Below are 26,632 nucleotides of genomic sequence, written 5' to 3' on the forward strand. Positions count from 1 at the left end.
TGCTCTGGATCCTGCTGGCTAATTTAAAAGCGCAGATTTACAGGCCAGCAAATTGTGTGTTAGGAACAGGAGAACAACCTTGTCCGTTCACTTTGAAAACTGCCAGGGATTTGGGAACAGGCTCCGTGAAAAGCTTGCAAGACCTTGAGGAGCTTTGCAGACACTTCCCCACCCTCCAAATTGCTCACAAATCCTTGATAATTTGTTCCCCTCTGTGCACAGTTTGCAAGCTGCTTATTGAAACTAATGGAGGCACGTTAAGTAAACATTCGAGGGAGGCAGTGAGGACAAGGGGGCTAGCTGAGGCCATTTCTGGCCCGGGATAGCCTGGCCTCAATTGTCCATGCTCTAGATAATTTTTTTGCTTGGACTAACTGTAATGTGCTCTATATGGGGCTGCCCTTGAAGACAGTCCAGCGGCTGCAGCTAGTGCAGAGTACAGTTACTAGGCTGCTAAGAGGGCCAGCATGAAGGGACCTTGTGCCACTGGTCCTGAAAACCCTGCACTGGCTGCCAGTGAACTGCCAGGCCCAATTAAAGGTATAGGTGCTAGCATACAAAGCCCTAAATGGCTTGGGACCCAAATACCTGAACGAGTGCCTTCCTCAGTAGCAACCACAGTGGACCATCACTAACAGGTGAGACCTTGTTGGTGGTGGGGCCACCCCCAGGGGCTGCCCAGTTAGTGCTGACCCAGGACAGGGTCTTCTTAGTGGTGGTTCCCCTGTTTTGCAGAATCCCTGCCCTAGTGTGATGTGCCTGCCCTCAACATTATTAACTTTCAGGGAAAAAATGGAAACATTTTTCTTTACCCAGGCATTTGGGGGCTGAAGAGGATCACTGGCAGCCCCAAGATCACTGAATGGAAGACTGTTTTTAGTTGTCATTGTTTTTAGAATGTTCTAACTCTTTCGGAATGTTCTTGTTTTTAAACTGTGTATCTGTCTGCTGCTCTGATCTCCATCGGGGGGGGGGGGAGAAGGGTGGGGTATAAATTAAATGCATGAAAAATAAATAAATAAATAAATAAATAAATAAATGCATAAATAGCTCCAATCCCTGTTGCTGTTTTCTGTGAATTAGGGGGTGACTTTTTGAAGTGGCAGGGCCCCCTCCTGTGCTCCTGAAGGCTACCTATACATGTCAGAACCCCCCCAAGTTTTAAAAACGTGCATGTGGAGGGGGGTTGATAGAGGCTGGAGCTTACACAACCATACTCACCCCCACAAGTGTTTGCTTAAGGAGTATGTAATTCCAGAAGGGGTCTACGGTGTCCATTGATTTCAGGAGAAAAACGTGGGGCAAGAGGATTTTCTCCGGTAGGCTGATGTTTTGCTGCTGCCCATGGGCCCTTTTCAGGCATGAGGCCACCTCCTCAGCACGCTCTCTGCCGAAATCAATGGAGAGGCTATTTATTAATTTATAAATGTTTTCATGCCGCCCTTCAGTCATATTCCCAGGATGGTTTACAAAAAGACTAAAATGTAAAAACAACAGAAAAGGGGGAGAAAGTCACACAATTGTAAAAGCAGAATAAAACAGCAGTCTTCAAAATGCATCTAAAAAAACCTGGGGATTTTATTTTTAAAGGCTTTTGCCTGGTGAAAAAAGGACCATGAAGCTGAACCTTTCTGGGTGGTGCATTCCACATCTGGGCTGTCACTGAGAAGGCCCCCAGGATTTCCTTTCTTCTTATTTACACGTGTGTTCATGGAGAAGAGGTTTTGAGCTTGATCTGCAGAACGTTTGCCAGAATGATGATTGCACTCTATATTTCTTGCCAATTAATCAATGCTAGTACGCTCTTGCTTATAGGGAGGGAATTAGCAATGATCAATTAACGCCAAGGTAAATGCAGATAAAATAGTATTTATTTACACAGACTTGGAGTACAACCTGGGTTCACCTCAGATGGTAGTGGGGCCCTCAACTAAAGTTCTTAGTGAATGGGTAAGAGATGGGGCTCTTCCAGCACACTAGTCCAACAACATATGAAAGCCTTCAAACATCCAAAAGAGCAATGTGAATTGGGCCTGTGATGGTGATACCATCCCATCAATTTTGTTAAACCATCTTAAGAACGCAAGAAGAGGTCTGCTGGATCAGACCAATTGCCCATCCTGTTCTCACAGTGGCCAACCAGATGCCTTTGGGGAAACCCATCAGCAGGATCAGAGCACAAGAACACTCTCCCCCTCCTGTGGTTTTCACCAATTATAAAACCTGCTGCAAAAATCCCAGCTCCACACTCTGCATTTGACTGAGCTTCAAAATATCCTCCAGCGGACTAAAAATTGCTTGAAAGCATTTGAAGTGGTGTCGGGATGGGGATCTTAATTTCAAACACTCACCCCATGCTTTCCCCGCCCCCCCATGGGTCGTTGGCCTCTCCTACGCAGCTTCTGCTGAGTGTGTCAGACAGCAATAGCCAATGTATAATGCCCTTCGCCCCAGGCAGCATAGCCAGCAGCCAGGGACAATGGGAGCTGTAGTCGAAAACATCAGGAAGAAACCACATGGGCTGCCTCTGCTCATGGGCTACAGGAGCAAAATTCACACTTGCATAGGATTGGAGTGGTGCAAAAGTAGATGGAGCTTTCTTGCATGGCTGGACCAACTTTGTAGTAGTTTTTTTTTTTTTGCAAGCTGCCTACCCCGCCCTCTGCGTCTTGCGTCTCTCTGCTTACTTATGGGCCCCCAAATCCACACGGAAAATTATCAAAGTTTGAACAAAGTTTAACCTTCAGTATACCTGAAGGAGCGTCTCCACCCCCATCGTGGTCCAGTGCCGAGGGCCTTCTGGCAGTTCTCTTGCTGCGAGAAGCCAAGTTACAGGGAACCAGGCAGAGGGCCTTCTTGGTAGTAGCACCCACCCTGTGGAACGCCCTCCCACCAGATGTCAAAGAGAAAAACAACTACCAGACTTTTAGAAGACATCTGAAGGCAGCCCTGTTCAGGGAAGTTTTTAATGTGTGACACTTTGATGTATTTTTAATCTTTGTTGGAAGCAACCCAGAGTTGCTGGGGAAACCCAGCCAGATGGGTGGGGTAGAAATAATAAATTATTATTATTATTAACCTTCACACTTGTAAAAAACCAGTTTCATTGTGGTGCAATGGACATAACCTTGCTCAGCTCTGTGGATACTGGTGTGAGGTGGTGGGTGATTGAGGATCCCACTCTTATTTTTAGAAAGGACAGAAAGTACTTAAGGGTTATAAAAGGTTAATGCTTTGGAGTCTATACTAAGAAACTTGGCATAGTTAATCACTGCGCCAGGGAATTTTCCTAACCGGAATCCACTTACTGGTTGTTTATAGACATCAGATTATGATAGTACATGCTAAACTTGCTACCTTGTCGTGAGACATCCCGACAGACCTCTTACCATGTGACACATTGTACAGATCCCTGACGGGTAAACAGAAGGACAAATAAGAGATATTCAGTGGGTGAAATTAGTTTTAGATTTTGGATTGCATGGTCCAGTCTCTTCAATTGTTACACCTGTTGCATTTCTTCCATAGTGCTCAAGGTGGCGTACATGGTTTTCCCTCTCTCCATTTTGTCGTCACAACAACCTTGCGAAGTAGGTTAGGCTGAGAGACAGTGGCTGGCCCAAGGTCACCCAGTGAGCTTCTTGGCTGAGTGGGGACTTGAACCCTGGTCTCTCCCACTAACCACTACACCACACTGGCTGTCAGTGCACATAACCCTTTTAGATGGTTATGTGTTAACTGCACTTCAAAATGCCCTGTTGCTTTTTTGGACCCTCTCCAAAGTCCTATTCTAATAGTATCACTGGAAATCTACTGTAAAGGGTAAAACTCCTATATTTGAAGTAAAAAATACACTTCCCAGCCACATAGGTTCTTTTCCTTCCCCTACCATGGCTGCAGGGAGGTAGTTGAGAAGGAAAGCAAGTGTATTATACTCCTTGCCCTAGAGGTGATTCAGGGATATTAAGAGTACCACAAGAAGATTATACTGTTTACGAGATAAAAGGGTATGTGACAAAGGTTTATATTTAGAGCACTCCCTATGAGGGAGCGGGGTGTTCTTTTTAGTGCACCAGGAGTGTGCTTCTTTCTGTATAGGATGCTTGCAATTGCACACCATTTGTCCAGAACGCAGCAGTAGCGATCACGCCCCCAGATTTTGAATGTTTCCTGCAACGGCAGACTTCAAGCATGCTGAGAAATAATTCAAGATGGCAACAGATGCAGAGGCCGTTTTAGCAGTTCTCTGTTCAACTCGAGGGCCAATTGAGACATTACGACCCCCTTGTGTAGGGCATAAATGGGCATTTCCACACACCGCAGTGCTCCACACACCAGCCGTAATCATTCAGAATTCCTTTATGATGTACACCAGCCCAGTTGTGGCCCTCTCTACAGCAGCGACAGAAACTGCCACGAATTCTTCACACAAGTGCGGAGACACCACAGAGATCAGAGTGAGCGGGAAAAGAGTCAGCAGCTTCTGCTGCTCTTAAAGGCTCTTGGTGGATGCCAGGCAGTAGCAAAGTGCAAAGAGTCCTGATTTTTATATATATATTAAAAAATGGGCTTTGTGGTTCTGGGTCTAATCTTATCTTTTTTCTAAAATTCATTTACAGTGGACGCTCAGGTTGTGAAAGTGATCTGTGCGGGAGGCACGTTCGCAACCTGCAGCATCTGCAACCTGCAGCGCCGTGTCTGCGCATGCGCAGGTTGCGATTCGGTGCTTCTGCGCATGTGCAAAGCATGATTTAGTAGTTCTGTGCATGCGCAAGCGCTGAAACCTGGAAGTAACCCGTTCCGGTACTTCCAGGTTTTGGTGCGTCCGTAACTGGAAAACACACAACCTGAAGCGTCTGTAACCCGAGGTAGGACTGTATTGGTGTGTGTGTTTTTCTTTTTATAAAGCTCCCAAAGAAGAAAATAAAATAAAATTGGGATTAAGGAGATTTCTCAGGATGGTGGGGTGTGTGCTGTATCCTGTTGTTGTGGTACTGGTGGCACTCACTCTTGTTTCGACAGGAAATGCTTGAGGGGGGAGGAAATACACAAAAAATGTGGGGTTGAAGAGGGTCAGTTGTGGGTAAGTGAGAAAAGTCCCTATTTGAGGAATATTAGAGGGTATGAGTTTCTTGTGCACAGATGGCAGGAAACTCTCCAAAGTCGACTGAACAGTTGTTAGGTCACACAAGCTAACCAAACAAGTGAAAAATATGGTATATGCTTTGATAGATGACCTACATGTGAAGAGATGTGAAAACTGCAAAAGAGAGAGCTTTAGCCTTGGATTCAGACAGAAACCAAGCATTGGTCTGATTCTCTCTCCAGCTTGCTGCTTTTCTTTTGACTTGCATCACTGCAAATTTCAGCTCTGGATTTGTCCTTCTGCCTAAGGGGTCCCACCCATTTTCCAGTCTCAAGCCTTTGTTCCACTTAATGGCCCATCACCCAGGTGATCACCCCCTCAGGAAGCTAGCCTGGATTATATTTAAACACTTGCTGGATCTTGCTGGGGTTAGAAGGGTCTTGGCATGCAGCCTACTTCCCCCATCCCCCCACAATCTCACAGCACTACTATTGTTGCCTTGAGAAGTCCATTCATGCTAACACACTTTCTCCTCTTAACCAACAGGAAATAATTGGTACCTGGTGCATTTGGACCTCACAGTGACAGATGTAAATGATAACGTCCCTGAATGGGCCATGGAGCCTTTCCCTTACCTAGCAACTGTTTCCCCTAAAGCTGCAGCAGGCACAAAAGTGTACAAGCTCTTGGCTAAGGATCAAGATGAAGATGAAAATGGAGCCATTGAATATTTTCTGGTAGAAGGTAAATGCAGCTTCTAAAAGCACAGGTGGAGTGTTTCTGTGTGGATTCCCCCCCCCTCCTGTCTCACTCTGTACTTGGTGGGGCTTTTTTGGTATTTATTTCTACAACATCATTCTGATCAAAACCCGGTCAAATTAACTGTTATTTAAAGACAGTGGAGACTGGTGCCCATTGGGACCGGAAGGGTAAAAAGCAGGGAGGCCAACAGCAGGTGGCGCCAGAGACAAAGACAGGCAGGTGCAACAGGAAGCCCAGTGTTCTCCACTTTCCTGCTGAGTTTCACAAAGGCAACACTAAGAGGAGAAAGATGAAGCTGACAGTCACTGCCACCCCCAAGGCCAGGCTTCCTCAACCTCGGCCCTCCAGATGTTTTGAGACTACAATTCCCATCATCCCTGACCACTGGTTCTGCTAGCTAGGGATCATGGGAGTTGTAGGCCAAAAACACTGGGAGGGCTGAGGTTGAGGAAGCCTGACCAAGACTAATTGTTAGTAAGGATGCAGTCAGTTGGTGGGCTGGTTGAGGGCAGACTGAACTTGAGGGAGTCTTGTTCACCCAAAGGGGTGAATGAGAGGGAGGGGCTGTAGGTCAGTTGGAGAGCACATGCTTTGCATCCAGAAGGTTCCAGGTGCAACCTGTTTCACCTGTAGCTAAATGCATCTCAAGCTTCTCTGAGAAGGATCCCAGCAGATTGGCTCAGCAGGAACATTTGGACCCACTGGCCTTGCTGCCACCTCACCCCTTCTGGAAGGAAGCCATGACTCATCTGTTGGGATGTCTGCCTTTGCCTCACCATGCCATCTGCTGCTGACTCCCGTCTACCTCCTTGAACTAACCAGGAGCCACTTACGAGCTGTTAAGAAACTTGATTTGTCCCCCCTTCCACCCTGAGTTCCTGGTCATGTCAGAACCTTCAAGTGAACATTGGCTAAGCGGTGGAGATATCCTGTGGTTATATATTTATTTGTCCCTATCCAGTCCCTTCCTCCCAAACAGACTGAAAGCATGGGTGAGGCTTAATGTTAAACCAGTTACCCACTTCAAAACATGAGTCTGTTGACCACGGTCTGGAACGTAGTTGTTTGGGTTTTTTTGTTCCTTCGCAGGTGGAGAAAACAGATTTGAAGTGGAAAAAGATACCGGTTGGATCAAAACAACTGGTTTGCCTCTGGTGAAGGAGAGGGAATATTTGCTGACTGTGCTGGCAGCTGACAAACCAGGGCGCCAGGGCTCCCCTGCCTCAGTGTCTGTAGTCGCCGGACGTCGAGCGCCGCAGTTTGCCAACACGTCGTACTCCGTTTACGTCCCTGAAAATCTGCCACTGGGAGAACCGTGAGTGCCAAAATTGTGATGAAGGCTGTGTCCTGCACCTTTAATGGCATTTTGAGAATAGGCCTCTTCAGTTAGCTTTATCAGCGAGAAAGAAAGTTTAAGTTCAGCTGATGTGTGCTGCTTGTTAATAAATTATGAGTCCTAAATTACTATATTGAATTGGGGAACTCCTTACAGGAGACAACACAAGCAGGAGGTCGATTGGTTTAATCAAAAGGTTGAATAGTGCAAACAGAAAACATCAAGGCACAGAAAATCAGCTAATAAAGTTCCATAATTTTGTTGTAGCTGGAACTGAGCTGCGTCTAAGGAACAGATGGGGACAGGAATACTGGAAGTAGAGTGACACATACAGTAGTTGGCACATCCAGGCAGCTGCTGTGCCCCAGAGCTGTGATAAGTTGCAGAAGGTTAGACAAGATGATCCTTGGTACACCTCCCAATACTACATTTCTATTATTCTAAGTGCCACTTGTACCAGTGGCCACCCTGAGCCCCTCATGCTTGTTGGCTGAGCAGCCATTTTAATTTCCCACAATGCCCCAAAATGACGCTTTTCCCAGGGGACTGCGGGGAATAAAATAATTGAAGCATAACCATTGTTGCCTAGTAAATCTCCTGACCTGGAGGCCCTTGATACTACAGATAGTACCCCATTTTGTGTGTGTATGGAGGGGGGAAGAGGCCAAAACCAAAAGAAGCAGATGTCCCCCTCAGTCTGAATCCTCCTTCCACCCCTCAATTAATGAGTCAGTTTTGCTCAGTTATATCCCTGCTAAGTCAACGAGGCCTTTGGAAGTGTCACTGTTAGTGACCCCCACTTGGTTCAGACACACAACTTGTATCCCACAAGAGCTGGAAGTTCAGTATTGTGGGCCAATTTCTTTGGAAGCCCCTCCTGGGTAAGAGCCTTTTGAACTTCTGACAGTCTACAAAAGACCTTTTGATTTCAGGATTCCAATTTTATGGTTAGTTTAAGCAGATTTCATCTTCATTGCATCGTTTCAGCCCTACTGTACAGTGCTTAGAGCCTACGGTATTAAAGCGGTATATAAATTGTTGAAAGAAAAGGAAACATTAAAACATAATGAACATAATGAACATTAAAACATCTCGAACTTCTCTGGCTTTCAAATGATGCCTTGTCAGTGCAAATGGGTTGGGTGGTTGTAGGAGGCCTCCCTGTTGAACTGAGCCAACGGATGGTACTTGCCTGCTCACATGAGGTGATATACTATATAGCAACTCATCCTCTTTTCAGGATAAGAACTATTATAATCCTGCCAGATGTAGGGCTTGACCCATTAAAGTCTAGGAGACTCCCGTGTACTTTGCTGAACTTTGGAGCTCATCTGACAATCTGTCATAATTTAGTGCATGTGTTATCGGATTAAACTTAAATGGTTTACTATCCGATTTACTGCCCCTGCATTCTAAGAACCATGTTTTCTTGCTGAAGCGGCCTCGAAAGCAAAACTAAAAATTGGCCACCATGGGATCGGCTCTTCAGTCGTGCTTCTTCATTAGGCACACAGCGAGCATGTGGCGTTTGCGGGAGGACTGTGATCCTTTATTAAATCTGCTTGAAGATCATCTGGATGTCTGCAGCTTCTGAAACATGTATACATTTATTATACCAGCATGAAACTAGATTTTGAAGGGATTCTCCCAGGCAATTCTGGCCGTACTAAAAAGCCCCAAATATTGAATTGGGTTAGGGAACCTTTTCCCCTTGTTGAAAGTCTGTTGACCTCCTATGAAAAGGGTAAATTGTGGTCTGGAGCCAATGGTGTATGGAGGCGGAACCACTGATGGGAAGAGTTTGTAGCATTGCAGGGTTGCTCTGTGCCATCCCATCTCTCTTTCTCTGTGTATGCCCACCTGTGCCCTCTTTTCTGCCTGGAAGTGTGCCCCCCCCGCACCGCTTGACACAAGCGCCAATGGATTGATTGCAGGGGGATTGCACTCTCCATGTCTCCACCCGTTCCTCCCTCGTTTTCCCACCCACCCCTTTGACATAAGTCTGAATGGACTGGGAAGTAAAATACAAAGGGGATCTCTCCCTTTATCCCTGGGGGAAGACCCAGAAGACCCAAGAGAGGTGCACAGATCAACTGCTTTCTTGCACAACAACTCGCAAGGAGCTGACATTGAGCCCAAGACCAAACTTAAAGACTTCTGCTGTTGCTATATGCTTATTAGGAGTGGTTAGTTAGCAGCAGGCCTCTTATTTACCTGTTGAAATGGTAATGTTTAGAAATCTGAAAGTATTTCCCCACACCCCACCACCCTAGAGATAGCACGCAGGGCAATGTATTTGGCACTGAATGCCAAACTGAAGACTTAGTTCTTCAACAATAACTGAGCTATGCTGCAAGTCAATAATGTGTCATTTTTGTGTGTGTATGTTATCAAGAAAAACAAGAAGAAAACCCATTTTTTTTTGCCATGATTGTTCAGCCTGTCATGCGTAAGAAAACAACTAAGGCTGCAATGAAGCAGGCTGCGAAAATGCATTCCTAATGCAGTTTCCCAGCAAGTAATCCTGATGGCTTTTGAAAGCTTTCCATCGTCGTCCTCCCAGTCATTTTGTTTCCTCATCTTCCACACACATTGAGCTTGAGAGCATGGGAAGAAAAAAAAAAAGACACAATACATCCCCAGCCATATAAAAGGCAGTGCAAAGCAATTACATTATGACAAACCGTAATAAAGAAGAGTGACGATCCAAACAATTTTAATTCACAGTTCTGTTACCAGCAAGGACAGCACGAAACACCCTCTGACAACAGCAACAGTCAAGTATGCTCTTTTCAGGTGCTTTAGAGGGAGGCGTGATGCCCCGTGCCTGTACCTCCATTGATGGATGAGAGGGGCCTCTCAATGGCTACTAGCCATGATGGCTATGCTCTGCCCTCCACAATTGGAGGCAGCAGTGCTTCTGAATACCAGTTTCTGGAAACGGCAGGCAGGGAGAGGGCTCTTGTGCTCAGGTCCTACTCATGGGTTTCCCACAGGTATCTGGTTGTGAAAACAGGATGATGGAATAGATGGGTCATTGGCCTGATCCAGCATGCTCTTCTTATGTCCTTACAGCTATCCAGTGTCAGGGCTGGGTGGCTGCTTTGCCCTGAGCACAGCAGGGTCCCCAGGAGCAGGGCCCCCAGGTTACCAATAAGCTTTTGGGGAACAAGCCCCATTTTGGGCAAAAAGATTGCTGCAGTGGGTTGATGACCCTTGTGGTCCCTTCCAGCTCTATAATTATATGATTCCAAGCCTGTTCTCCATCCCTGGTAAACTCAGCCAGGGACAATCAGTGCTGCTCTTGCCTTGCACAGCTCTGATTCTTCACCTTTTTGGAGTTCCATCCTGGGTTGTGTTCCTTAGTTATACTGAGTGTAGGTTCACACCATACATTTAAAGCAAACAATTTCCCCCAAAGAATACTGGGAATTGTAGTTTGTTAAGGCTGCTGGGAACTGTAACTCTGTGGGGGGGGGGAACTACAGTTCCCAGGATTCTTTCTTTGGGGGGAGGGGAAGCTGTGTGTTTTAAGCTGGATGTGCTTCACATGCTTGGTGTGGATGGATCTAGATGTGATGTGATGTTCCATAATTATATTAAAAATTTTGTCGGTTTCCAAAGTGGAAATGTTAGAAAATGTTAGAAAGCGGCTTCCTCTTGCGCTGCTCATTGCTGATTTCTTTTAAACTTTTCCAGGTTCCTGACCGTGTCCGCTTTGTCACATCAAAACAAGTCCCTGAGCTACAGCCTCTTAACTAATCCGAACGGCCTGTTCGGCATTAACCAGGGGACAGGGGACATCTACTTCAGTCGAAATCTGGATTACGAGAATGGTCAGCACCAGTACCTCCTCCTGGTTCAAGCAAGAGAAAACCAGGGACAGCTCAGCAGCACTGTTGAGGTCAGCAACCCTTAACAGCAATGCACATTCAATTCTCCAGTCATTCCCTCTGTTTCCAGTGTCTCAAGCTGTGAGTGCCATTGCTGATTTAGCCAGGACAGCATTGCTTACGCACAATAAGGAGGTGCCACCAGCCGGGGGGGGGGGGGGGCGGAATACTGAGGTTTGCCAAAGTACAAACAAACTTAAGAGATGAGGGGAGGAGCAACAGCAAAAAACAACAACAACCCAATGAGAACTAACTGTGTCCAGTGGTTGTGCAGTGCAATTTGGTGTGGTGGCCGGGGGTGGGGTGGGGGAAAATGGAATAGAGTGGCTGGAATCCTGAACTGGTAGGTTTTCATGAGGCTTTTGTTTACAAAAAATCCAGAAAGTGCTGCAGAAGCATGGAGGACTGAATCTAAAATGGGGGAAAATGAGAAACCGAGAGAACTGTAGTTGAACAGGTTTTTCCATCCCTGTTTGAAAATGACTTTTCAAAAAGAAACTCACTGAAAAATATTGGAGGAGCTTGAGAGAAATCCTAACATCTTACATTACAAACTGCAGATACTTGGTAGCAGCAGTGGCCAGGGTGGTAGGATGTGGAGCCAGGAAGCTGCCCTCTTGACAGTGGGGTGGCTGCAGTGAGTTGGGGAGCTGTGCAGACGCACAAGAGGAGCCAATCGACTTTTTGTGCTGCTAAACACTCCCTTGCCTTGTCCTTTTTCTAGGTTTGGGTTGTGATCACAGACGTGAACGATTGTGCCCCAGAATTCCAGCAGTCGATCTACACCAAAGACAACGTCCCCGAAACTGTGACTGTAACAACTGCACTTTTACAAGGTTTGCAAAAGATTTTCACATTTTGTTGTCAGACTTGCCCCTCGACTCACCTGGACTCCTCGAGAGCCATCATTGCCACCAGTTAAACATAGACCAGGTACAGCCAATGGCTGTGCTCTCCAGGTTATGTCACCCAACAGATCCCATAACCGCTGATGGCAGGAGCTGGATCCTTAGCAACCCCTGAAGTTAACCCCTTGGCTCCCTCTGTTGTACCGATGAATCAGTGGATCCATGGTTTGATTTCTGTATGAGGTTTCTTCTTACAACTTCCTCTGCCTCTGTATATTTCGTCAGCTCTTGTCCTTCTGCAGTCCCTCCCGTGTGTGTTATTGGATAGGACATCTTCAACATATGCATCTTGAAGGCTGAAGATTACATCAACTTCACACATACATAGGAAAAAACACACAGCTGTGGATATGGCAACTGCCCAAATGAAGCCACCTCAATGTAGTTGTTATTTATTTACACGAAAGACACCATGCATGTTGTTTTCTGCCCCCTACCTCATTTAATCCCCACAACAGCCCTTTGAGGTGGGTTAGACTGAGAGACCATGACTGACCCAAGGCCACCCAGTGAGCTTCCTGGCTGAGTGGGGATTTGATTCCTGGTCTCTCCCAGGTCTCAGTCTGACACTAACCACTACACCACACTGTCTCTCATGGCTTTTGTGCCTTTGGACAACTTCATTGCTGAGCATGGAGCATGTCTGATAAAGGCCCTAGGCCTAGCTTGCAGTCCACAGAGCTTGCAGAGCCAGCACGATGTAGCCTTAACTCTGTTATTAAAACAGCATCTTGGTTTTTTTGTTTTTAAATCCTTGAATATAATCTTTTGGAAGCAAAAAATCCTGAAAGGTCTCCTCCCTCCCCACCCTTTGCCCCAACAGTGTCAGCCCATGACTGTGATTCTGAAGAAAATGCAGAAATCCTCTATTACACCCTGAGCTCAGAGTTCAGCATTTCCAGTCACGGCACCATCTTCCCAGCCACAGAGCTGGATTACGAGCGGCCTAATCACCTGTATGAATTCGTAATCATGGCGGTAGATAAAGGAGAGCCCCCAAGAACTGGGACAGCGACGGTCAGGATCCGCCTCTCAAACATCAATGACGAAGTTCCCAGGTTCTCACAAACAATGTAAGTATATGCCTGTTGTTGTTGTTGTTGTCAATGCTTCAGATGTCGTTTGATTAGTACCATGTCGGAGTTTCCATGCGATGATTGCGGCATCCTGGTGGTGTTTGATCATCCCCAGGTCATTGTGTGGAATGAGGTGAGATTTTGGGGGTGCCAGTAATAGCTGTCTGTTCCCACTGGGATTGATTCATGTGGCCCCTTATAAGCCAACCCCTTCCTCAAGATCAGGGGTCAGCAAGGTTTATCTTGCCTGGGCCGGATCAGTTCCGCGGAGATCCCTCCATGGGCTGGATTGTGCGTGCCCCTGCGATTTTCGGTGTCTGAATCATGGCTGGCTGGATTGACACTGCTATTGGTTTAAAATGCCAAACAGTCACCCACCGGAAAACATTTTACAGTGTTCCCTACACAGGTCCTGCAGTATTTCAGTCCATTCTTAGTAACCAAAGTATAGAGCAGATGAGTTGAAAATGTTTTGGGCAAAAAGTTCCTGTTTTAACAAGTTGGTTTATTTGCTTCACTGGCTCTGCATTTGTTGCGGCTGCTTCAAATGCAACACAATTCTTAACACAAAAAGTGTTTCTGTCTGTGGAATGGTTTCTGCTGCCCTTATTGCCTTTAGGTTTTGATTTTAGTTAAGTTGCCTCATGGATGTTTAAAAAAGCAAGGTTGGCATTCAGGTATTTTAAAGCATGGTGAGCAAATCATAGGAGTGGAAGCATCGTGTGTGATGCTCCGTACTCCCAAATAAATCAGCCTTGTAAATAAGCCAACCCAAGTTGCTAGCCTGCTAAGAGACCATTCACTCGCCTTCATGGAACTCTTGGACACCTGTGGCTTCCAGGTGACTTGTTAAATACAAGGATGTATATACACAGTATGCATACCTATCAACAGGATGCCCTATGACAGAGGGGTTTAAAAAAATCAGGGATAGGAGAACCCATAGCCCTCCAGATGTTGTTGGACTACGATAGCAATCACTCCTGACTATTGGCCATTCTGGAATTAAAATCCAATAACACTCAAGCTCTTGTGCTCCAATCCCGCTTGCTGGTTTCCCCCAGGCAGCTGTGAGAACAGGATGCTGAACTAAATGAGCCACTGGCCTGATCCAGCAGGCATTTCTTAGGTTCTTAACACCTGGAGGGCCACACTTCTCTTTTGCATAGCGCCCTTTCTTTTTCCTGAATGGGGAAGCGAATGGGATGTCTTTTCTTACTGTCTTTCCACTGCATTTAGCACTCGAGATTTGATTCCCTTTAACCCTGTTTCCAAGTAACCACACTTAACATTATGCGCTTTGACAGCTATCGGAGTTTCGTTTCGGAGGATGCAGGTCCAAACACGCTCATAGCTACGGTCCATGCCATAGACCCTGATGGAGACGGTGTTGCTTACAGCATTACTGGAGGGAATCAAAAGGGAAACTTCATTATCGACCCTCAGAAGGGTAAATATGTAATTTCTGCATCTTAGATCTCTGGTTCCCATATAGATTTTTGGCTCCTAGATGTCTCATGTGATTAGAGGTGGGGCAGAGCTTGTGTCTAAGCTGTTATAGTTATTCATGTGTGTTTAAAACACAGGTACATCATGTCTATTGCATCCTAGTCATTGGTTTCCTTGCTGTTGGGAATTGCTTCTCATCTGTATGCGGATGTGTTGAACTCATAGCATTTCTCTGCTGCTCTTTAATGACTGATCTCATAGCATTCCCTATAACAGAAAGCAGGAATATGTGTCTTCTTGACTTACATTGCTCGAGGATTTCATTTGGTCCTTGCATTTAAGCAAACTGACCTAAGTCATGCTTGCCAGATGAATGTATGGATTTGGAATGCAGTTATTCTTTGGTTTAATGCTTCTCTGAACTTTGCAATGCACTTCTTGGCTTAAAAAAATCATCAAACATGCTTATATAAATGTGTATTTAAGATTAAATTTCGTTCAAAAATGCAAATTTTAATGATAAAATGTGGTAGTTCTTACTTGGAGAAACTGATGACTTTTCCTGATGTGGCTCCAGTCAAACTCTTCGCCTGCCTTTCTGGACTCTCCTGAGCCAGGGAGCTAATGAGAAGTAAATAAGACGCCACAGATCTGTCCTTCTCATCTTTGATAAGTCTTAGGGGTTCACTTACCATAAAAAATTAAATTTTTATGCAACTATTGCTTTTGCAATATTAATGCTCCAGATCTGAATATATTTCAGAAGCCGGAAACAGATGCCATCAAACGATGGTACAAGTAATTGACACAAACATCTTCCTGTAGAGATGGCAGCTTTCCACACCCCTTTATGGCTTGCTTTATGTTACAAATGCTTAGGTGCCTCATAATTCCACAGGTGCTAAGGCAAAACTGCCAGTGATGCAAACTATCCCACTGATGTTTACGCCATTTCATCGCTGCAGTTCTACCACCAAGAAACTGGTGCCGCATAGTGCTCCTATGCTGAAAGATCTGACATCTCAACACCACTTTTTTCTTTTGGCTGGCCTTCCTCAGCTGGGTGCCCTCCATATGTTGGTCATATTGACTGGGGCTGATGTGAGTTGTAGTTCATAACATTTGGAGGGCAGCAGATTGGGAAAGCTGAGCTAGACAACAGAATCAATGATGGGTCAAACTCCAAAACTGGGGATGGGTGGAATTTAAACACTAGATTTTGAGTCGAAAAACACCCTCCCCCTGTAAAGAATTCATCTCAGATTAGAGATGACAGCAGGAACTGTGGAAAATGGCACCACCATGATTCCCAGTATTCCTTTGATGTTACATTGCTCATCTACAGCAGGACCAGGGATGCCAGGAGCAACTTTTTCAGTGGTTCCCCATTTCCCTGTATTAAGGATGCAAAAGAATTCCCACAAAACCAGGAACAGGAGTGGAAGTTTCCCATTCCTGCTTATTTGAGCCATGTCCAGAACAGAGATCAATCCAGCAGATATTCACTGTTGTTGTTGGTTTCAGTCCACAAAGGACATCTCATTGATGACACCCTGCACTTTGTATTCCATTTCCTTTGCATTCAAATGAATGGTGTGAAACTGGAATAATGGTAACATCACTAATTCCATGGAATTTCATCACAGCTGTCAGCAAGATGAATAAGGTTTTTTTTTGTCAGAAGCCGAGCTGTAGCAGAACAGAGACAGTACTGCATGCAGTGATTAAGGGGCAGAATGGAAGCTGGTTCCTTCTTACATCTATAGCCTGTCTACTGCTGTGTGTGCAGCAGTATCCCAGCCCCAAAACCCTGACACACCAGTTCTGATGAGCCTTTCCCACTACCTCTTGCTGGGTGGGGTCTCTGCGGCATGAACCTGTGGACTGATTTGTTCCAAACCCAATCCACAATTCACTTTTTGTTTTAACTTCCAGAAGATGTTTCCCCACAAATGAGGTGATGCTGAATTATTGGCTCATGATTGGCCTGCAAAATAAATGTGTATTACAATTAGAAAGATCTGGTGAAGAATTGCACCCACTGGAGTTAGGTTTTATTTTATGAAATCTCAAGCCATGCTTGTCCTCAAAGTGCCTTAGCAAATTTTATTTTGCAGGAGATTAACACATTTCCTCTGTTGGACAGTTTGCTTGGTTGCCAATTGTAGTTTTCCAGCTTTTGTGGAGATGGCCTTAGCATATATCCATCTTTTCTGTAACAGGTGTGAATTCTGTGTTGATTTTTGACTTTGTTACCCCCTGCTTGGTCAAACTCCCCAACATCTATGCTGTCTCCTTGGGCAGTTTTATTTTAATATAGCGCTGTCAATGACAATTTGCTTGATACCCTGAAATGCCAAGGTGAAGCTAAGACACATGTCAAAATACAATCAGTGAAGGCGAAGGCATTTGCAAGGGGAAGTGAGTGGCACTTGTCATCTTCATAACCGTCCATTTGCAAACGACACTTCTTATTACATCGGATAAATAAAAGACACAATAGGATGGTGCTGGCACAGGAATGAATGACATCTGCTCACTGCAGCTTTTTAAATAGCTGAAGTTTGCTTTGCTTTTTAAAACAAACTTGTTTTAAAAATGTATTTCTGATTTTGCCAGCCCTCATATGACCTATAAGGTTGCTGCAGCCCAAGGCCCAGTGGAACAGAAGCTCCTCAGAGCAACTGTCAGCTTTGCTCTTTAAAGACCGGCAGAGGGTCAGAATGCAAATACAATATACCCGAAAAATTGCTGCAGGACTCAGATCTGGGACCTCCCCCCCCCACATCCAAGAATCATGTTCTCATTCAAACAGTAGTGGGCATTTTGTCCCTCTGTCTGAAACAAGGTGGTGGTACAATTTTAGGGGAAGGACTGGGTCAAACCAGTTCAGCATGTTTCTAGGATAGTGGGAGTACTTAAGGGGGATAACTGCAGTGGCAGCAGATATTTTGGGCTTCTTATTTTATTTTTTACAGTTTAAAAATGGCATTAGTTCAATCAATAAATCAATCAATCAGTGGATCTATAATATAAGTAAATATTATATCTGCACTTAGAAAGCTAGTGTTTCAAGGATAGGGTTCAGCTAGAAGTTGTGCAGGGAAGTATTTTCATACACAAGGGGAGCATTCAAACAAGTTATTCCCTCGCCCTCTCCAGCTAGAGTTGGTTTGGTCTGGCAAGAGCTATACTGCATAATTCTGCTGGACACGATTACCTGATATAGCTAATCATTTGGAATTCTGGCATGACATGAAGCTACTGTTTTTGAAATTCAAACATTTGGCATAACAGCTTTTAAAGGTGTTCTGAGATTGATTTATATCCTACCCTTCATCCGGGTTGTTCGGTGCATGGTTTCCGACAATACTTCTGCAAAAGAGAGCGACTGGCTCAGAGTCACTCTAGCAGCTTCATGGCTGAGCATAGATTTGCACCCAGGTCTGCCTTTTCCAAATCCAGTACCCTCTGACCTCACCAGCAGTTACAACAGCAAAATACATTTGCCATATTTTAAAATACTCTGTTGCCCCAGTGGGTGGGATTGGAACAAAGAGGTGGGAATCACAAAGAGCAGATTGCAGCTTAACAACAGGAGACTCACTCTAATGGCAACAGTTTTCCGACAGCCTGTCTCAGGAGTTGGTGGGCTCTCCTTTGCTGGGGGCATTTAGGCAGACACTGGGCACCCATCTGTCAAGGTGTTTGTAGTTGCATGACCCCCCACCATGGAGCAGGGGGTGAGACTGAAGGACCTCCAAGGTCCCTTATGCCTTTCAAGTTCCATGATTCCGAACTGTCCTTCCTTTGAAATCTTTCCCAGGGTTAATCCGTCTTCGCTCAAGCCCGCTTCCTAGGCTGCAGGGTCCGGAGTATGTCCTTAACATCACGGCTACAGATGACAACGCCTCTGGTGGACCTCGCTCTCTTACAAGCACCGCTTTGGTCATTGTGCATGTGGATGATGTCAATAACAACAAACCTGTGTTTCAGAAGGTAAACAGGCTGCCTTGTCAAATGCTTGGAGAGAGCAACTATGAACCCCCTTCTGTTTTGGCACACAGCATTCACGAAGAGCTAAGGGTGCAGCTTCAATGAACTTTATATTGGGGGGGGGAGCAGGTAGAGGTTTCTTTCACACCCTGTGGTGGCCCCGGTGCAGGGCTGGAGGCCCGTGCCTGCTGTTTACATTACCAAAAAATAAAAATAAAATAAAAGTTCCCATGCTTTTCAGAAGGTCATGGTGCTCCCCTTGGTTTCTGCATCTGGTCTCCAGCTCAAGGACAAAACTATGCAGTTGAGATCATGATAGCATGACCCTTATTTGTTGAGTGATTGGAGTTGATTGCCAATATTCTGGATTTTGCAGTATATGTCAAGTTGTATTTAAGCGTTTCTTTGCATTATTATCATTGTCCTTATTTTTGCCAGTGCCAGCATTATCGTGAACATGCCTCTGTGCTGGAAAACCAGCCAGTGGGAACCTTCGTGTTGCAAGTGGAGGCAACAGACGCAGATGAAGGGTCCAATGGCCAAGTGAAATATGGCTTGATGCACAGAGAGGGGACTCTCCCTGCTTTTAACATCCACCCTGACACAGGTAAAGCCATTGTGTTGCAGCTTCATTGGGCCTAGTGAGAATACAGAGGTGCCAGGGCCTTTAAAGGATAAAGTTATCAAGCTGAAAAATCCACAGACAGGCAGGAATGGAAGCATCTGTCAGTTTTGCTTCTCTCACCTCCTTATTTTTCCAATCTTAAAATTCAGCTCTCCATAAGTTTCTGCAGCAATTTGCACTTAGGGAAAAAAATCTACATGAAAATTATTCAGCATTTTAGTGTGAATTTCTCCTAATAAACATGTTTTTGTATGCAGCTGTGACAGACGTGCACATTTTTTTGCAAGAAATTTCCCCTAATATAATGCAGTTGTGTATGTAATTTTCACTAGCTTACTTATCTCTAAAAGCATTTCTCTGATATATGAATTTTTGTAAACATTGCTTGGAGAACTGCATAGCAAAATTCAAACAAGTGCTAATTTTGAAGGAAGTCTGTGTTTTGGAATGTGTAGGTTTGATAAATTCAGCTTTAGGTTGGTGCCTTTAGTGTGAACAACCAATGTGTCACCCCCCAAAAAGAGCAGCTTTTTGAGTTCTTCGGAAGGTTACGCATAGCAGATGGTAGTGGAAGATGGGGTCAGATATTATTTGAAGTTGAAGTTTATGTTTAGTCATGGTCTTTAGGTTAAAATGGTTGGTGATAATAAAGGCATTACCCAGTTGTGGGTTTTGGATTTTTTCTAGTGGACTGACAGCCATTTACATTTACCCTGTGTTGTTGTTTAGTCGTTTAGTCGTGTCTGACTCTTCGTGACCCCATGGACCAGAGCACGCCAGGCACTTCTGTCTTCCACTGTCTCCCGCAGTTTGGTCAGGCTCATGTTTGTAGCTTCGAGAACGCTGTCCAACCATCTCGTCCTCTGTCGTCCCCTTCTCCTTGTGCCCTCAATCTTTCCCAACATCAGGGTCTTTTCCAGGGAGTCTTCTCTTCTCATGAGGTGGCCAAAGTATTGGAGCCTCAGTATCACGATCTGTCCTTCCAGTGAGCACTCAGGGCTGCTTTCCTTAAGAATGGATGCGTTTGATCTTCTTGCAGTCCATGGGACTCTCAAGAGTCTCCTCCAGCACCATAATTCAAAAGCATCAATTCTTCGGCGATCAGCCTTCTTTATGGCCCAGCTCTCACTTCCATACATCACTACTGGGAAAACCATGGCTTTAACTATACGGACCTTTGTTGGCAAGGTGATGTCTCTGCAGAGACATTTACCCCGTAATAGTTTACTATTTACCTAAAGATACTCCTGCTCAGTTGCAGGTGAGCAGGCTGCATCCCTGTATCTCACTGATGGGTTGTAGATAGGGGTGGGGGAGACATTCACTTCGGTTCACATTTTGATGCAGACCTACCCAATTCCCACTTCCTGTAACAATATGTGAACTGAACTGCAGCTAGCTTTCCAAAATTCACACTTCTCTGAATTTTGTGGTGCGGTTCTCCAAGTGAATGTGTACAAAAATGTGTGTGTTCAGGAAGAGTCTACATAAAACGCTTACATTTGTTATTGTAAGGCAGGCATGTCCAAAGTCCAAAGTCCGTTTTGGGGGGCTAATTTGGCCTGCTGGTTGGTTGGTTTAATCCAGCCCCTGTGACACGACAGTTTATTTCCTTTGGTAAAAATCCCCCAAAGCTCAACAACATCAATCCTAAAAAAAGGTCAACAACTTTGGTCAGCCCTCGTGCATATTCACTTAATCAAATCTGGCCCTCTTTGGAAAAAGTTTGGGCACCCCTGTAGGTGAAGAACAGATATGATGATGATGATGATGATGATGATGAAGAAGAAGAAAAATTCGCTTGGGAAAATATGCAGATAAGGCAACACAGCAAACAAAAATTAGGAGAAATTTGTACTGAAATGCTAGTGAATTTTCATGTATCTTTTTTTTAAAAAGAAAATAGCAAGTTGATATGGAAATATGGCAAACTGAACTTATAGTTGGGGGAAATGAGAAACAGAGAGGAAAGGACATTTACAGATGTAGATGAGTTTTAGTTCAGTTTACATCTTTCTTCCAGCACTCAATAACTGAAACTGCAAGAAAAAAACAGCGGGCAGTAAACCCCCCTGCTTCTTCCCTCATCTCAGTCCTTGGTTAAATACACAGTATTGAATTATTTCTGCTTGTGGTCTTATTTTCAGGCATCTTGACAACACTTCAGATATTTGACCGGGAGAAGCAGCGAGAGCATCCTATTACTGTGACAGCCACGGACCAGGCGGCCGAGCCCCTCATTGGGATCTGCCAGATCAACGTTGTGGTCTCAGATGTGAATGACAACAGCCCCAGATTTGAAAACACTCATTATGAATGTAATTGCGAATCCTTGGATAGCGTTTCAGTTCCCCCGATCGCAAGCTTACCTGAGGTCTAAGATTTATTGTGTGTGTTTCTGGTTTGGTTTTCATATGTCCCCACCCCACCCCCGCTTCCTACAGATGAATCGTCACTTATTCCTTTTTAGATTGGTTACGTTACCGCTTATTTAATATCCTGCTTTTCAGCCATAAAGGCTCCTAAAGATAAGCAGCTACATACAGATGCAACAATAAAAATACAAACGATACAAATGATACAAATTCAAAATATTTCAGAAGTTGTTTTTTTAAAAAAAACTCCACACAAACCCATCCATGTCCCTGCCTTAACAAAAATGTTAAAGAGAATACAATAATACTTAAGCAGCATTTTTGCCTTATAAGAGTCCCAGGTGTGTGGGGGGGGGGGACACAAGCGGGTGGGGGAGCTGGTGTCCCTGGATGGTTCTAGCAATTGCTCCCCTCTCTGCTTATTGCAATCTACATACTTAACTCAGGACTATTATATATAGGGAAACAATAGCAGAGCAGAATGCTCTTCTACAGGAATAGCAGGGCAATCCAAACCAGCCCTCCTAACCTCTGCTCTCCTCCTCCAGGGGAATGGTGCTGGTGTCTGCCCACTATTGTGTATCTCCTTCTTCTGCCCCCCAAACCTGTGGGCAGGCAAATGTGCCACTGAACATAAAAAAAACATAAGAAGAGTCTGCAAGCAATAAAATCAGGGCACTTCTTCACCAGCTGCTTTTATTTTTCACGGAAAATCTGCAGAGTGTTGCTTGCAAATAGCGTTGAGCTCAGATGGCTTGTAGCATTGCTCTGCCCCACTGAGTTAATGAAATGGACTTTCCTAGACTTCCTGAGAGAAGATACGAGTGTTGGGACAAGCTTCCTCCGTGTTGCAGCCCATGACGACGACTACGGCTCCAATGCTTCCATCACGTATTCTGCAGCAGGTGGGAAAACGAAGTACTTCCAGGTCAATCCTGCTACAGGCTGGGTTTATGTCAACCAACCCTTGTTACAGGTATGTTGTGAGTTGCCTTTGGTGTGTGGCCAGATGTCAGCTGGCGGCATCTGCAGATGGTAGCTAGAGCAAGATGCCAAACAGGGAGACATGCAGCATCGTGGGTCCCTTTCTCTCCTGGCATAAATTAGTGCCACCCTGATGGCTGTGCTTCAGTTGAGAGGGGCTTCCTCCTCCCCCTCCTGCTGAATGAATTATTACTTTAACCATAAAGCCATTCACAGCTGTCATGTCAGACTGATAACTCTTCTTGTGCCTTGGTGGGGAAAGAAGCAATAAACAGTTTTGACAGGTCATATCCGGGAGAGTCGCTTTTTAAGTTTACCGTCATTCAAAACCTTCTGAAGTTCTGCAGCAAGGAATCTTAGGAACTTCTGTGAACGGAACAAAATTGTGCTTATGATTACTATAGTGACATACAGATTTAACAGTTGCAGGGTTCCCCCCACTCAAAAAGTAGATTCTTTGGTAAGTAGAAGCTACAGGAGGCCCTAGCAGGCAATGCACGTTTGGTGGGTTGCCAGAAAAGGATTGGAAAGACAACATCCTACCCACAGGAAGCTCTGGAGTGCTTGTGAGGCTCTAAACAGACGATGGTGGTGGGTTTTGTCTCTTTCTCTGCTACTGTAGGAGATTGACAGTTTCACTATAAATGAAGTGGATTTTTCAGGGATGATACACGGAGGTTGTTTATCATTGAACTGGAGTACAGTGGTACCTCAGGTTAAGAACTTAATTTGTTCTGGAGGTTCGTTCTTAACCTGAAACTGTTCTTAACCTGAGGATGGGTGAGGGAGTCTGTCATGGGGAGACTCCGAAGGGATAGTCAGAGGAGACTATAGAGACATACTGGGCCACATATCTGAGGTTCTCGACCCATGTTACAAGCATTTACCTGGCAGGATATTCCATAAAACCATATACCGGTAGTGTTTATACTGTGCTTCGTGCAGAAAGAGAGAGGGGGGGAGAGAGAGAGGGGGGAGAGAAATGCTATTTCCACCAAAGGTTTCAGGGGCGGGGGAAGCAACAGCTGCTTTTTCACGGGAAATAAGAAAAATCGAGGAGTACTTTGGCTCTGTCACTGGCGCTATTTGGAAGATGAAAGTTCTGAGCAGAAATAAAACATGATAACTGTGATACCGACAAAGCTGAATAGCTTCGATTTTTGTCTTTAAAAAGAATCACTCCCTGCTGAAGCAATCCTTTTCTTCCCTTGCCCAGAAATCCTTTATAACTCAACAAATCATAGCGATGGATGGAGGGAACAGGAGTAGCAAGGTTGAGCTTAGAGTTACCATCACCAGTGCAAAGAACCAGCCCCCTCAGTGGGAGAGGGACAGCTATGAAGTCGTCATTCCAGAGAATACAACAAGAGATACTTCCATTGTGGTGAGTTGGGTTTTCTCTTTTTAAATGAAACAGTTGTGCAGTATTCTTGTAACTAGTATATTAAATTAGCACGCTGTAAAGAGCCAGTGTGGTGTAGTGGTTAGAGTGTTGGAATCAGGCTTCAGATCCCTACTTGACCATGAAGCTCAATGGGTGACCTTAGGCCACTTTTGCCATTCAGAGCTGATGCTGCTGGGTTAGATGTACCATTTGTCTAACAGCAGAAAGGGGCATAGTATATTCCAGGGATGGGGAATCCCCCTGATGCTGTTTGACTCCAACTCCCATCTGCATGACCTGTGGTCAGGGATGATGGGAGTTGGAGTCCAACAACATCTGGAGGGCCACGCGTTCCTCTTCATGGTAGAATATTATTTATGCTGGGCTGATTTGACATGCAAATAAGTGTCAAGCCACGGTGGGCTCTTTCAAGCTTTGTTTGCTTAAGTTTCTTTGTATACAAAGAACTGCATGTGCTTCTGTAAGCATTTTAAATGTGTATCTTCTGAAAAGGAGCACTTTCTGCTGAAGCAATCCTTTTCTTTCTCTGGTTTTGAATTGCGCAGACAATTAAAGCCACGTCCCCCCTTGGCGACCCACGTATCACATACAATCTCGAAGAGGGGCTGGTTCCGGAGACCAACATGCCAATCCGATTCTACCTGACTCCCAACAGAGATGATGGTTCTGCATCCATCCTCATAGCTGAGCCTTTGGACTATGAAACCACCAAGTCCTTTTTGTTGAGGGTCCGGGCCCAGAATGTGGCCTCGGTGCCGCTCGCTGCATTCACCACCGTCTACGTTAATGTGACAGGTGGGTAATGTTCTGGCAACGGGGACAAAATGCCAATAGCATACCGCTAACTGAGCAGAGCCCCTTTCATTCCTGCTTCTGATTGCACTGTCCCAAGTACAGGAACGTCACCTTGGGTGTGGTAGAAGGTAGATTGCTGATGTAGACAGGTTTTGGTGGGTACTTGCTAGCTGTGGAACTCCCTTCAGAAGACAGAAGAAGTTCTGATCATTTTTTTCCAAAGTTGCCCCTTTTCTTTGGGTTGTCTTTCAACGCAAATGTTTCAATGCAAATTTGCCGTGATGCTCAGCTTCCATTCTCTTCAATGTGCCACAGCTGGGTGTTGTGTAAGTAAACCCCAAGCTCATGCGCTCTCCCTAAACCCAACCCTCATGCCCTTCCCCACTTCCTCTTTCTCGGCAAACCCTAGTTTGCGATCACAGCTGTACAGGAAAGCTGTTGTCAATGCAAAGCAGCACAGACAGCAGCATTCAAACCACAGTTTCCAGCTCGGTCTGAGAGCCAGTGTGGTGTAGTGGTTAAGAGCGGTAGTCTCATAATCTGGGGAACCGGGTTCGCTTCCCCGCTCCTCCACATGGAGCTGCTGGGTGACCTTGGGCTAGTCCAGGGGTCTGCAACCCGCGGCTCCGGAGCCGCATGTGGCTCTTTTACACCTTTGCCGCGGCTCCGGGGCGGATACTAGCAAGGGGAGGAGGCGCATTGTGCGCTCCGACACTCCCCACTGTGGCGGGTGCTGTACTGGCTGTGACGTCGCATGGGGGCGGTGTGTGCGTTAGTCACACACCGTCCCGACGTCACCTTCCCGCCTGCTGTCAGATCGTGGCTCCAATGTCGCAATGGTTTTGCGGCTCCCAGTTTTTTTTTCTTCGGAAACGGGTCCAAGTGGCTCTTTTTGTCTTAAAGGTTGCAGACCCCTGGGCTAGTCATACTTCTCTGAAGTCTCTCAGCCTCACTCACCTCACAGAGTGTTTATTGTGGGGGAGGAAGGGAAAGGAGAATGTTAGCCGCTTTGAAGGGGAGTGAAAAGCGGGATATCAAATCCAAACTCTTCTTCTTCTTCTCTTCTTAAACCATACTTTGTCTGGTTCACATGTAACAGAAAACTCTGTTTTACTGTGAAAAAGGAAGTGGGGGAGGCTGTGGGTGCAGGGAAGATTTTCATAAGCCTATGGCACCTTCCCAGTCCTCCAAACCATTGGGCATAAGACCCTGGTTTTCAAGGCACTCTGGCTTGCAAGACCCCCTAGATAAAGCAATATAATTTTTAAAACCCCTTAAGCATGCAAATGGTTATATTACATGGGCTGACTGCTTGAATTCGAAATACTTTCTTAGATGTCAACGACAACGTCCCTTTCTTCACCTCCTCAATTTACGAAGCTTCTGTAACGGAAGGAACAGAGGTCGGGACTTTGGTTTTCCAAGTCTCTGCCACTGACCTTGACCTGGGCCAGAATGGTGAGGTAAGACAAAACTTGCAAGATTCAGCATCAGACAGCAGTGGAGTCTCTTTGCACAGTTTTTTTCAATGGGGAACAACAGCCAAACAGCTCCCTGACAGGTGTAATTGTATCTGGGGGCGAGTGGGCCAGTTTATTCCCAGCTTTTGCATGGGTTCATCCATCTACATGTTCTATCCCATTTTTGCATTAATCCATGATATCTTTTTTAATGGAGTGAAGATTTATATTCTATACAAAATAAGTATCTAGTTATCATCTCGGTGTGAGAAATTCTAAACACACATAATCCTAAAATACATTTTTTTGGGGGGGGGGAGAGGGGAGTTTGGTACATTTCTAAAGCTGAGAAATGTATTACAGAATTTGGAGAATAATTACATTCCAAACTACATTCCTGTCCACATATTAGTCTTCAAGGTGCTAATTAGGTCCATTGGCATGAAAAATGCAGACTGAATGAAATTCTCTTTTGTCTGCCC

The 26,632-nt window shown here is 45.2% G+C and overlaps 1 protein-coding gene across 2 annotated transcripts in view; it reads left to right on the forward strand.

Annotated features, from left to right (window-relative positions):
* The window catches only part of LOC309377073 (neural-cadherin-like), a 101,317-nt gene that overhangs the window by 24,599 nt on the left and 50,086 nt on the right, over positions 1–26,632 (forward strand). For both annotated transcript variants that reach the window (XM_081923973.1, XM_081923974.1), the window contains exons 2-14: positions 5,633–5,830; positions 6,938–7,163; positions 10,884–11,088; positions 11,802–11,913; positions 12,809–13,058; positions 14,369–14,511; positions 18,337–18,509; positions 18,945–19,113; positions 21,279–21,449; positions 22,310–22,482; positions 23,707–23,874; positions 24,441–24,690; positions 26,026–26,153. In XM_081923973.1, coding sequence (XP_081780099.1) covers positions 5,633–5,830; positions 6,938–7,163; positions 10,884–11,088; positions 11,802–11,913; positions 12,809–13,058; positions 14,369–14,511; positions 18,337–18,509; positions 18,945–19,113; positions 21,279–21,449; positions 22,310–22,482; positions 23,707–23,874; positions 24,441–24,690; positions 26,026–26,153 — 2,366 coding nt within the window. The remainder of the gene's footprint in view (positions 1–5,632; positions 5,831–6,937; positions 7,164–10,883; positions 11,089–11,801; positions 11,914–12,808; positions 13,059–14,368; positions 14,512–18,336; positions 18,510–18,944; positions 19,114–21,278; positions 21,450–22,309; positions 22,483–23,706; positions 23,875–24,440; positions 24,691–26,025; positions 26,154–26,632) is intronic.

Source organism: Podarcis melisellensis (genome assembly GCF_964234715.1).
Source record: "Podarcis melisellensis genome assembly, chromosome: 8".
NCBI lineage: Eukaryota > Metazoa > Chordata > Lepidosauria > Squamata > Lacertidae > Podarcis > Podarcis melisellensis.